At 39.9% G+C, this 13,945-nt stretch overlaps 1 protein-coding gene across 2 annotated transcripts in view; it reads right to left on the reverse strand.

Moving 5' to 3' along the window:
* Positions 1-1,853: 1,853 nt before the first annotated feature.
* The window catches only part of SARNP (SAP domain containing ribonucleoprotein), a 58,147-nt gene continuing 46,055 nt past the window's right edge, over positions 1,854-13,945 (reverse strand). For both annotated transcript variants that reach the window (XM_081181555.1, XM_081181554.1), the window contains 2 exons: positions 4,272-4,361; positions 1,854-2,247 (listed from right to left, as the gene is read on the reverse strand). In XM_081181555.1, coding sequence (XP_081037681.1) covers positions 2,206-2,247; positions 4,272-4,361 — 132 coding nt within the window. In that variant the 3' untranslated portion in view covers positions 1,854-2,205. The remainder of the gene's footprint in view (positions 2,248-4,271; positions 4,362-13,945) is intronic.

Genomic DNA, 13,945 nt, shown 5'->3' on the forward strand with positions numbered 1-13,945 from the left:
ATATAATTTCTTAGCGATATGTATAGATATTTTAGAAAAAAAACCCCAAATGATGTGACCTTGGTTGTTATAGTACTGCTTTCAGAAGGGGAGAACCTGTGCACCCCTTCTCTCTTCTTTCATTTGGTGCAAGTTGGATAAACAGAAATAACCAGAATATATGAGAAAAATCCTATGATTAACTGAAACTCAGTGTAGTATTGAAAATGAATAATCAGAATTATGCATTTTCTACAGTTAAAACACCACACTGAGAATTAAGCAAGACCATTACATGTTCCCTTAGCTGCAGTTTTGTAAACTTGCATGCCAGTAGATGTAAACACAAAAGGTACATTCAGTTATGCTCTGATCTCTCAAAGAGCAAGATACAAGTATTGCCGTAAAGAAGCAGTTGTGTTATGAAACCAGGAATGCAATGCAGTTCTGGTTTCATCATAAGCTACAAAACATTTCAACCAAGTAATCAAACTGCCAAAAGTTTATGAGTAGAAAACACATATTACAAAATTAAACATATAAAATAAAATCACAATATTCATTTTGAGAAATTAGGGTGTTGAACTGATACCATACGACCTCAGGACCAGATCATTAGAAAATTGCTCAGAGATAGCATGGATAATGAAAGCACAAGCACATTGGAAAAGCACAAATAAAACACACAATATTTAATGAATTCAGTATAAAATCAACAAGAGTCAGCTAATGGCTTTTAAATGCATTCTTTAATCTGTATTATACACAAAAGAAAGGAGTTGTGTGTTGGATACAAAAAAAAGCCATTCACCTTTGAATGAAAAATTAGGATAAACCCCCCCCCCCCAAACACACATACTCGGAGCACAAATGGAACAACATTCATTCCAAAAGCCAAACCAATAACAGTATATAAATCCAGACACAAACAGGAAAGGATACCTTTAGTACATAGAAAAAGTCTAGTAACTTCTTCCCTATATAAAATATGAAATATACCTGTAAAAAGGGGTTTTGGCTATATGAAATAAAACAGGAATAAAGATGGAATCACTTGGACAGAGGTATATTTTTGGTGAGATAGCCCTGCACTTCTGAAACAAGCATGAATAAGTTATTTGGAAGAAAATGAGATGCAACAATGTGATAGGACAGAGGCTTTCTCCAATTTGTTATCTTTATTAAATTGCAACTAGAAGCATTTTGACTCAAAAGAGAAACAAAAAACAGTGCAATTTGAAAATCCACCTGGGAAATGAAAGTAGTGTAAAAACACTGAACTTGAACATTACATTTTACAACAATTCTTTCCACAGCTATAATCTTAGAGCTTTTTGATGCTACTTTCAGAGAAGGAAATTATCAGCATTTGCAGTAAATGAACTTTCAGAAACTCATGGTAAAGTTTTTCACTTTCCGCATCCTGGGATGCTCTATACTGCAGCCAGTCACAGTCTGATACAATTCATCCCATTATATGGGTTAAAAACATCATTTAGAATACATAATAGCTGCACAAGGCATTAAAAAAAGGACTAATGCTTCAGCTGACAATAATATATGACCCATATAGATGTAAGGCTGACATCATATGACTTCCTAAGACCTAATGTTAGAGAACTTTTAGCAGAACTCAAGGAGATAAATACTTTTAAGTATAAAAACAGTTTCAGATTGGGGTCAGTCAGGTGAGACAGATGAACTTTTTGAGTTATTTTACTAGACACAGAAGAGGAAGACTATTTCTGAGCCATGGGCAATGTGAGAATTGAAATAAAGAGACAATGAACGGCTTTGTAAAATTACAGGGAAGGTTCAAACAGCTCTGGATTTACGTACTACTTCAACTGGAGTTCAATAATGTGACAAAAATATTAATATTCCTCATATTTTGCAAATCCCTTTATTTTGTGCAGCTGCTTTCATCTGTACAGAGAGGAAGCAAGTTGGAGGCATAGTTTGGTTACAAGTGGCTAACGAGAGAATTTGCCAGAGAATTCCAATTGTTACATACACAAACAGAACACTTTTATTCTAGGCTCTGAAATTTGTTTCTTTTACAAGTCTGCCAGGGAGGGGTGAGGGGAAAGCCCAAATGAAGAGCTCGTCTTAAAATACAAAGCCAAGATTTGTGTGGGGGAGAAAATTATATTCCTCATTAGGGACGAAGAACAAGAATGTATAAAAGATACATCCCAAACAAGTAAAGGCTAAGAGGAAGAATCATCAGACGATGCCAAAACGTTCTGCTCTTTTTCTCTTCTTTGCCTGCAAATAGGGATTAAAGAGAGAGAAAATCAAGAACAAGGGGAATGGCAATGCTGAGCATGTGTTTTGGCAGAAGGAAAGGTAGAAAGCCTATAGGAAGTGTCACAGTGTTGGTTTAAGAAAGCATTTTTCATATCAAATTTCACAAGGGGCACTGCAATTGCAACAGGGCCTCCAACCAGAGTCAGAAATTAAGCTGTAAAAGCATGAGATACAGTGGCCTGGTGGTTGCTTCATCTTGCTGGGTTATACAAGAGAGCTATGCTTGGAACAATGACCACTTTACAGGCCTGGAAAGCCTTCCAGGCAATGGGGAGGTGGGAAATGTAAAAGGCCAAAGGGTTAACACTCTTCTATTCATGAGGAAGGCGAGAGGGACACAGTCAAATGCATTAAATATACTCATGCGTCTCTGAGATATGCCTCCAAGTTAATACACCAGGGGCATATAAATCTTAATTTTTACCAGGATAAATAGCCTAGGGGGTAGCAGAAGTCCTAATCAAGAATCTCCAGGGGAAAGGTGCCATTCAGCATATACAATACTAGAAAAAGACCTTTTTGTTTCAGGCACACTCTCTAAGTGACCTAACGGAAAAGTATGGAATCCCTCAGACCAGAGCCCAGCCACCCCCTTCGCTCAAATTGAACAGGGGGATCATTCTACAGCTGCTACTTCATTTTGTAGCGCAATGCTTGCATAGCATCTGGCAAAAACAAAAAGCACCAAACCATATCTGAACCCCACACAAGATGCCAAAGAAAATAAACTTCCTGCATAGAATATTCAGGATTCCTCAAAGGAGGAGGAATCAGGGACCCAAATACTGCTTCCATTCCATAGGCAAAATAGGACCCCTTGTGATGGGCATTGTGGCTCAATACCAATCACAATTAGCATGAATATGGATTTACAGAAACAAAGAATTGTCATGCTAGAGTAGGAGGATTAAAATTAGGCAAATAGTTCAAAGAAGGGATCATAAGACACATAAGACGACAGATTCTTGCCACAAAGAATTTGCAAAATGTGACATGAGGAAAGCACTACTGAAGTGTTAGAATAACTATGAAATGTCTGGGGAAAACCCCTAGGTTTCAACAGGAAAAATAATAATTTTATACAGAGACATAGGCTATGTCAGTCGCTTGCAGCAGAATCAGTGGGTCTTGTGGCACCTTAAAGACTAACAAATTTAGTATAAAATGAAATTGTTATTGTACAAAATAAACAAACAAACTGCTATTATAAAACAACATTGGATTCCTTTAGTACCCTTCTGTGATATTTTCGTGAGGTGAATAAACTTACAGCATGGTGCAAAAATAAAGAAGCCAAGTGTGGGGTTCAAGCTTCTAAAATCTACAACATCAACAGCTCGCTTTTGTTGGACATTTATTTAGACCATTCTCCTTGCCATTGATTTCAGTAGGCAGTTGTTTTTTTTAGTGGTATAAAGAGGCAGGTAGATAATGTTCCATACACCCAGCATGGTATTTGTTTCACATCAAATTGAAAATCACCATGCTACCACTGCAATGGATAGAAAGCTGGGTTTGGACCTGATGACCCAGATTCCAGTTCCAACTAACTGGGTGGTCTTGGACAATTCACAGGGGTTGTTATGAGGATAAAGTTAGCAACTATAAGCTTATAGTCTCCTCTTTCTCATCAATATAGTGATAGAAAAATCTGAAGCAATATAGATTATTCCCCCCCCCCCAGAAAATACCCCCCTCCCCACACAAAGCACAGTAATGACCTAATGTATTATCTTTGAAGTGGAAAAGAAGCAATTTCTGAGGTCGCCCATTGATGGAGTATCTGAAGTATTATATGACCACCTAGGATAGTTTAGTGGGACCATGGGGGTGGGGGCAGAGAACAGGATAAAAGAGACACAGTGCCATCTTGTGGAGTGTTTGGCATTCTTTCACAATTCATCACAAATTGTCCTCAGCTTCTACCCACACCATTATAATAATAGAACATGCCCCTTATCAGCTTTGGTTTGACAAGTTACCTCTGCATCTTCTGTGGTTGCTGCCCCAGCCGAGCTTGTTACGATACCAAACCTCTCCTTTCTTTTTTTGAGCTTTTCATCATCTTCCGTCTATACAAAAAAGAAGGGAGAAAGTGTTAAGTTGTCTGTATCACCCAATAAAATCATTCTAGTTGGTGATTCTGCTTCTTTCTTAGTCTCATAGAACCATTTGCTGGAAGGGAATTTACAGAAGAACACAGTTTTCAGAACTAACTGTTATTCCGATAACAGTTGAAACCCTTCTCTGGATGGAGAATATGTGTTTTTATGAAGTTCATGGAACGGGAGGCCAGGTCTCTGAACAAGCTAGATGTCCTTATATTTTAATTTTCTAGTCTCAGGCTTGCCCAAAGATTGTGCTTCTATGACATATCCTTATTATGTAGTACATACAGAACTAAAACAGCCGTGTAAATAATTTTTCAGGGAGCATATACTCTTACTTCAGATACTTCTCTTCTTTATTCCTCTCTCCTGATGCTCATCACTGCACTTCCGCTGTTGTGACACTGACTGTGTAAATCTTAGTCATTATAAACTGGGACTGGCATCTGGAATAGCTTCAAATGTATTTTTCCACCTTGAAAACCACTATTCAACACTCTATGTGCTAGCTCTCTCTGTTTCTCTTTCCTAGCCATATTTGTTTGTTTATTTGAAAAACTTCAAAGGACAAATCTTAGATATAGCACGTGGTTAGCAAGCGGAGAGCTTAATAGTAAGCCTACATTATAATGGCATGTTAAGCCAAACCCTGGCTTAGCTCAGTGCAGGTTGGTGGTATAAAAGACAGGAGGAACTAAGCAGTCACATGTTTGAGTGACCCCAGTAAGCCAGTTTGGCTTACCATGATGTGTGAATCAAGTCACAGTATTTTTGCTTCACGCATTACGCTAAACCATGGTTCAGTGCTTACATGAGTGAGCCTCCACAACTCTGAGCAAAGCTCATGTTCTCCCCTCCCCACTCCTGTTTCTGCTGTACAGTAAGCCAGCAGCTTACAGGGGGCGATGTTCCAAGAATCGCGCTTAAAGCCAAAATCTCATACTGTATAGTCAAAACACAATGGCGGGAGGGGTTGTCAAAGTCTCTTTTCTCAGACACCCACCCCTTTCCTCCCATTTTTTCCCTTACTTTTTTGCCAAGTGCATAAAGCTGAATGCATACAAGTTAAATGTGTGTAAGATATGAGTTTAGTTTTGCTTTCAAAGAATATTGGCTTGGGGTAATGAACTTACCAGAGATTCCAGTTTGCACATAATGTTCAGTTGAACAAATCAGCTCAATAACCCCTTGTGCAAAGGAAAGGAAAGCACATGAGCCCAATTCTTTGCTCAGGTTTCTGGGGATCATTGACTTGGTGTTAAATAAACCATGGTTTAGTGTTCTGTATGTAGATATAGATAATCTGGAGTATTCAAGCATTTTTTTGCATCTGACACTGGTGTGTTAGGGGGTCAAGTGAGTGAGATCATTAGAACAGTGTTGATATAGTGGAATTGTTACACACAGCCTGAAGGGCAGAAAACCCAGAATCTGCTATCTAACATAGTTCGGATCTACAGAACATTAAGAAAACACAACATGCAATTTACGGCTGTTCTCATTATAGTAGTTCACAGTCATCACAGTCAGCTTGTTAAATCTGCTTTGTTATCTTGTTAATGTGAATAGAAGGTTATTTGATTAAGTGATCCGAACACATGGCAGATACTCATTCTATAGGTACTACTGCACAAGACTTAAGAACATATATGGTATTTTGCAGTATACAAAATATAAAAGCTAGCTACATATATAAAATGCATCTTCTCCACCATTTTAATTTCCCCCTTTCTTAAAAGGTCATCTTTTAATTCATTTTTCTCCCATTCTAATGGAAACATTTTCATTAAGTTGGCCTGTACGGCACTGAGCTTATCTTTATAAATTCCATTTCAATTATGAAATAAATGTTGGCTTATGCAGGTACTTCAGATCTCTTCTGTTGATTTTCCATAAGCCTGAGGCTTTTTTACTCTCTTAACCTTTAACCATGCTGGTGGCCTTGGTCTACAGTAATAATCAAGCCATCATTACCTTTTAAGAACCTCCACCTCATCCATTTGCCATGGGAGTTCTCTTGTGCTATTTTCAGCAGCAAAAGACTGTCCAATTACCTTCCTCTATTCCTGTAATTCTCCTCACCTGCTCGCACAACACATTTACAACCTCCCCTCTGCCCTATTTGATTATCCAGCAGTGCTGGCCATGAGAGGCATTGGAGTAATGACAGGCTTTCACAACCATCATGCTTGAGGATGCAAGAATCAGCAGAATGGTGGAAATGAGAAATGAAACAAGCTAAAACCTTTAACTGCATTGCTGGTCTCTATGAACTCCTAGCTGAATGCACAGCTTCCCACATCCATTAAGCACTTTGAACCTTGCTTTCAAGCTGGATTGTATTAAAATGACTTGACTTGTGAGAATAAAAAAACCCAGGATAGAACTCTTCCTATGACTATATAAAGCCTCCCTTTCCTCCACATTACATCTGTACAAATAATGATGATTTGTTCAGCTTTGATTAATTGATATTAATCGGTCAAGCCATGACAAGCAGCACTGTTAAAACAAATGCGAAACAAAATATCAATCAATTCACAAAGCAAGCCCAATGACATCACTGGTGCAGCAGGCAACTTTTGTCACAGTAGTTGCGCTCAACACCTCCTCAGCGAGTGGTGGGACTGCCTTCATTATGTCAATCCCTTACATCAATGACACCATAGCAACCAGGCTCAGCTTTATTAATTATGACAACTTCATCTGTTGTGGCAACAGGAACAACTGAAATGTTTAATTAAAAATGCAGAAGTTTCTCAGGGGCAGTTGTCACCATAACAGCATGCAGATACGCCTTCTGCGCATTTGTAACACTTCGTAACAGTTACTGTCTAACTTTGCAGGTTTGCCATTTCTCTGGCCACAGAATACTTTTCACAATGAATTTTCCACTCCAACACATCTACTAAACCTTTTCCTGACAACTGAAGGCCATTATAAATATGATACAATTATTTTATATTAAATGTTATTACATGACCTTCACAAACCCAAATTGTCAAGTGATCCTGATGAGCCCAGATACACAATATTTGGTATAGCTAACAAAAGGAGGCTGATGAGTATTCCTCATATGTAGCACAGAGAGATGGGTGTGAATTCTGAGCTGTTGTACCTTCTTGCATGCCATACACACAGAGGTACTAGAAATGCAGGAGTTCCTGAGATCCGCCCCCCCCAAAGGGATTGTAAACACCTTGAAAGATTGGTTTAACAAAGACAGAATACCAACTTTTTATAGTACAGCTGTTGTGAAGCTTAAATATCTAAATTGTACTATGAGCTGACGAAACCAGAGAACCAGTAACATCCACGCTCATCACTGTGCAGTTACCTTATATAAATATGCTACTTCAAGATGCGTTTTTCTGTTTTCAATATTTTTTCTTCTTTTGAGTGTTAGCATATAAATTTACAAATCTCATATGAAAAATGAACATGTCAAAAATAAGATAATGCTGGGTAAAACAGGACATTTGGAACAGCATAAAAATATAACCAGCACTTAATGGTATTCCCGAGGGTTATTTTAAACTGTGCATTAATGTTTGTGAACAGCAGCAAAGATGTCATTTTCCCCCCTAAGGGCACAAGAATTGGTCAGATGATATCTGCAGCGGCTTCCTTACCTATGTAAATAAAAAAAGATATATGCATAGCCACTCATATGTTATGCACTACTATTGCCTGAGATTAACCTGCATGTAAAACAACCCTGTGGATTAGTGCAATGTGGATTTTACCTGCAAAATATAAGGCTTGATTACGCCCTCATAATATCAAAACATACCAGGGCACAGTGTCTTCTGCTGCATCCATCTTCCAGTTAGTAAAGACAGTGAAAGTTCTTAGTAGTAACTGCAGCCTGCAATTTATGCATGTTCCAATGCAGTTGGTTCAGCTAACCATGGAAAAACTACATCCCTTACTTAAATCATTGATAGTAAGCAAGTCAGTATCTCTGTGCCCTAAAGGCAATTTGACCAGGGGGTGGGGCAGGGTGGGAGGGGGAACAGTCAAACAGCAACTTTAAATGGATGAACGGATGTTGTGGAGTATGTAAGAGACTGTAGTGAACTGAGGTTTTTATTTATTTTTCCAGTAACTCCCTATAATCACTCCACCCCCCCCCACTCATTGCCTGAAGGGAAAGTGTGTAACAATTTCACTAAATCAACATGGTTCTAATGATCTCACTCACTTGACCCCCTAGCACACCAGTGTCAGATGCAAACACGCTTACAATAAACTTCACTCCATCTTTAGCTCCTCTCTGACAGGTTTTGATTCATGGGGTGCTGAAACCCATCTGAGGAAAATTACCTCTATCAAAACACTGCTATCTCAGCATCTATCAAGCTCTGCTAGAGCCCTGGGGCATGCTCAGATATGCACATGGGCATTTGTGTATGTGAAGTGGGGGGTGGAAGCTGACCTTTCCTGTGAAGTGACAGATAAATTTATTGAAGCTGGTGATTTCCAGGTTTTCTTATTTTACTACTCACGTAGAAAGATTTAGAGAAGGATCCAAAGTACAAAAGGTTTCCCATTTAAAGTATTTTATTTTATTCAGGTAGGATTCTCAAAACTGAAATCTAGTACACAGCCAGGCATCCCATGATACTTCACACTTTAAAAAATTAAATCTTTGCAAAAAAACAAACAAAAACAAACCCTGTGCAATCGCAATGTATGAAGTTGCATGAATATTTTACTGCAAGGTACATGGCTTATGAAGCTCCGCATCAGAAAACAATACAGTCAACTCACAGAATCATTTCAAAAAAATAGTTCTCGCTCTTTTGCCCGAAAAGAAATGCTTAGAGAAACACAGACAAAAAGCTAAGTAATCAGAGGAGGTAGACAAAGGATTTCATTGGCCATAGGCTTGTTTTTTTTGGGGGGGGGGGTGTTATCTGCACACATCTCCTATGCTTGTCCTATGACTCCTATAACTATCTCCACACCTTTCTCTCCTTATTCTTCTGCTCTTCCTGAAAAGTTCCAAAATGTTTTACTACATCCAGACTTGAAAGCAAAACGATGCAAAATTAGTCTATGTGCGCACACAAACACACAGCATTTGTAAAATAAGCACAGAACTTGCATTACTTGGAGAAAAACATACTTGGGGGCAGCACAGGCAGGAACTGAAACAAAAAACTCCTGTTTCAAATACAAATGATACGGATTGCTCCACTGCACTTTCACACATCTTTCTGTGGAAAGCTTTGTGGACAGCCACTGGAGAGAGAAGCTGCAGGGTATAACTTGGCTGTTTAGGAAAACCAGATTAGCTCAGTTGGTGAGAATGTGGTGCTGATAGCGCTGAGGTTGCGGGTTCAATCCTCGTAAGGGCCAGCTGCATTTTCCTGCAATGCAGAGGGTTGGAATAGTTGATCCTCGGGGTCCTTTCCAGATCTACAATTCTATGATTCGAAGTTCTGCTTTCCTTCACTGTTGCTATTAAGAACCAGCGGCTAAGCAGGACCTCCAGCTGTTCTGCCATGCTACTGGATCGTTTTGTGGGAGTGGAGAGTGACTGAGAACAGGTGTTCGTGCAGAGCAGAGATAGATGCTTTCAAGCCCTTTAAAGCAGCAGATAAAGGCAGGGATACTCTTTGGGTGGCCCCAAGAAAGATGTGACTTACTGGATTTTGGTCATCTAGAAGTGGGGTGGGGCAGAAGAGAAAAAGTTGCCTCTTATATTTTAGGCGTGGTTTCCATTGCATAAAAAAGGAAGGAAAACCCACATTAGGCCAATGGCTGGATGATACTTCTACTGCAGCTTTACTAGGGCGGGGGCTCCATTGGATCTTCACCCCTTTGTTTATCTAGCACAGGGATTAGAACTTTTTCAGCAGGGGGCCGGTCCACTGTCCCTCAGACCTTGTGGGGGGCCGGACTATATTTTGGAGGGGGGGAAATGAACGAGTAAAGTCAAGTTTTTACTGGTGGACGCTGATCCACGGATTTCTCACGTGCTAGCGGTCTTTGTGGTGAAGGCTATGAAAACTAGGGTATGGTTCCTGGATGAAACGGTGAGGTCCCTTCCATTGCTCTCCTAACCTGTTGCTATATCTTCTTCCCTGAATGGTGGGGTTTATTGGGTAGTTTCCTTGCTGGGACAGCATGGCATGAATTTTAGCTTACTTTTATAATTTTATTGTTTATCTTTTAATAATGTTTTATGGTATTTTGTGTAAAGGCATGGCCCTCACAAATTTAATAAACTTGATGGGGAACTATTTGGGGGACAACGACGAACGAATTCCAGAGATGCATTTTAAATAAAAGCACACATTCTACCCAAGTAAAAACAGCAGGCAGGCCCCACAAATAACCCAGAGATGCATTTTAAATAAAAGGACACATTCTACTCATGTAAAAACATGCTGATTCCTGGACCGTCTGCGGGCCGGATTTAGAAGGCGACTGGGCCAGATCCGGCCCCCGGGCCTTAGTTTGCCCAACCATGATCTAGCATAAAGATCCACTGCTCTCCTTTACTGGAATGGCATCTCCTTAAAAAGTCTCAGCAGTATTTGTTTGTTGTTCTGGCATATTTATATCCAAATGACAACAATACAGATGTTGAATCCATGTGCTGGGTGAGTAAGAGTGAAATTAGGATACAGGTGCATAGAGTAAAAAATCAAGTATGGGGCACAAGCTAGATAGGCATCAGGCATCCCCAACCTTCGGCCCTCCAGATGTTTTGGACTACAATTCCCATCATCCCTGACCACTGGTCCTGTTAGCTAGGGATCATGGGAGTTGTAGGCCAAAACATCTGGAGGGCTGCAGGTTGGGGATGCCTGGGCTATATTTATGCAAAGGATATTTGATAGTGGTTTTGCCTTCAAAGAGTAAGAGTTATAGCTTGTGCAATAAACAATTAGTGTATCCCAAATGGGCAGATAAAGTATCAACTAAGGAGGCAGCTTGATAGCAGGTGGGGTATCCTTATTTAGTCTTGATACCCTTTGGATATATTAGTTTAATTTTTTTACTACAGTACTGCCTTTTTATTTTTAATAAATGTTTTATTCAAGTATTGTTTATTGCATTCTTTTATTCTTTGCCTAGGTAGCTGGGCACCTCCATTTTATAGGGAGAAAGTGGGATAGAAAACTATCCAAATAAATATGGAAACAAAAATTAAAAAATTATATACATTCATGAGAGTAGCATTTATTATCTTGATTTTTATCACAAAGTACCTTTTCTTGGCTGTCAGAATAGCCAGTCAGTCAGCTAAGCACCTTCCCATTAAACAGCCACTATCAGAACTTACTTTGTAAATATCCTATCTTCGTAAATATTCTGGGCTGCATCAATAGGAGTATAGCATCTAGATCAAGGGAAGTAATAGTGCCATTGTATTCTGCTCTGGTCAGACCTCACCTGGAGTACTGTGTCCAGTTCTGGGCACCACAGTTCAAGGACACTGACAAACTGGAACGTGTCCAGAGGAGGGCAACCAAAATGGTCAAAGGTCTGGAAACGATGCCTTATGAGGAACGGCTAAGGGAGCTGGGCATGTTTAGCCTGGAGAAGAGGAGGTTAAGGGGTGATATGATAGCCATGTTCAAATATATAAAAGGATGTCATATAGAGGAGGGAGAAAGGTTGTTTTCTGCTGCTCCAGAGAAGCGGACACGGAGCAATGGATCCAAACTACAAGAAAGAAGATTCCACCTAAACATTAGAAAGAACTTCCTGACAGTAAGAGCTGTTCGACAGTGGAATTTGCTGCCAAGGAGTGTGGTGGAGTCTCCTCCTTCGGAGGTCTTTAAGCAGAGGCTTGACAACCATATGTCAGGAGTGCTCTGATGGTGTTTCCTGCTTGGCAGGGGGTTGGACTCGATGGCTCTTGTGGTCTATTCCAACTCTATGATTCTATGATTCTAAAAGGAACAAAAGGCAGCACTTTGGATCCTCAGAAGCTTCATGATCTAATGAGTGTCCTCAGAAGCCCAATCTCTTGTAGCATCTTTCAGAATGGATTAGAGTGTTTTTAGAGACAAAATAAAGCTCATCATTATGAAAAAGTCTGGTGCGGTCTGTTCATCAGGCAACTCACTCCCAGTTCTCTCCAGGTTACCCTGATGCTCCAGATCCCTTTGTCTATCAGCAGGAACAGTAGCAATGGGAGTAGCAGATGTATTATCTGTGATGGGGGCCTTAGAAGGCAACTTTCTGCAAGAGGCTGGGATTTCACTCAAGGCCTGCAGGTGATATACAGGTGAGCCCTGGTCAAATTCATCTGATGAATGTTGAATGTCTTTTGTTTATGAAGGCCTTTGTTTAGCTGGTTGCTTGGGAGACTCACTCTCTGGCACAGATAGTCTGCAATTGTGGAGATAATTCTTTTCCAAGATGGCACCTAACAGGAGGACCCTGTTTGTATGGTGCCCTGGCTGCCCCATTCCCTCATCACCTGAGATGGAAGGATGGTTGGTGTCTTTGGGGTTCTGCAGTTGTTTACTCTCTTGTTAAGTCCTTATGGCAACAGTAGTTAGAAAGGACAAATTCAGGCAGGGAGTTTTCACAGATTTTGTGATGGCAGCAGATGTTGGCAAGGCTGGGATATACGTGTGGAGGAATAGGGCTTTCCCCCTGGAGATGCATGCACTACTGCGAGGTTGTTAAGCAGCTGCAGGTCATTGTCTCAGATTTAGTGGGTCTGACCATGTGAACAAAATGGTGCCATTTTGTTGAGAAAGCAGTGTCTTCCCAATTAACCCATAAGGAAGGGAGATAGGAAAAGAGTAAGCAGAAAAGACAAATAACAAATTTTAAATCTCTATGACTAAAAAGAGGAAGACGACAAAGAGAATGAAATAAGTTGAAATTTGAAATAAAGACTAGCTGGAAGGCAAGTACAAATGCTGAAGTAAGAGGAGGCTCTGTCTTGGGTGAAGGCAGAGAACCAACTGGGGTGAAGACTACAATACCAGATTGCATGGCTCCTTGACTTCTTGGGCAATAGAAGGAGTCAACTCACACTTACTGTATGCCTCTTTCATTCCAAAATGAAAATAAGCTGCTCTGTGATGCCTTAGGCCTATTGATTCACCTTGGTAAGAATGACTTGTCCAGAGAGCAGGTAAACCTCTGTATGGTTTGAAATATTGAAATATTGGAGTGAAATGTGTGGTGAGAACCTTGAATTCTTGCACTGATGAAATATTCTAGTTTGAATTACATCCTACAGAAGCTGAGGCTGCTGAAGAGACTCTTAGGTTGGGGAATTGTTTTTTTTTGGGGGGGGGTTGCTGCTGTTATTGATATTAATTTTTTGTATCTATATTTTTAGAACACGATTTAATGTCAGATTTGTTTGATTTGGTTGCATACTTTTTGATGTGCTTGACCATTTTTGTTACATTTGTTGCAAGCCTCCTTAGGCATGGTTCACACAACATAGTAAGCAAAAGTATGGCTTACATACATCATACAGACCTCGTTTTATTTGCAAAACAACTTTCCATAGTTAAAAGGCTTCAATCGCTGCACCAAAAGAACCTAAAATATATTGT

This window comes from Podarcis bocagei (genome assembly GCF_964188305.1).
Source record: "Podarcis bocagei genome assembly, chromosome: 2".
Taxonomy (NCBI): domain Eukaryota; kingdom Metazoa; phylum Chordata; class Lepidosauria; order Squamata; family Lacertidae; genus Podarcis; species Podarcis bocagei.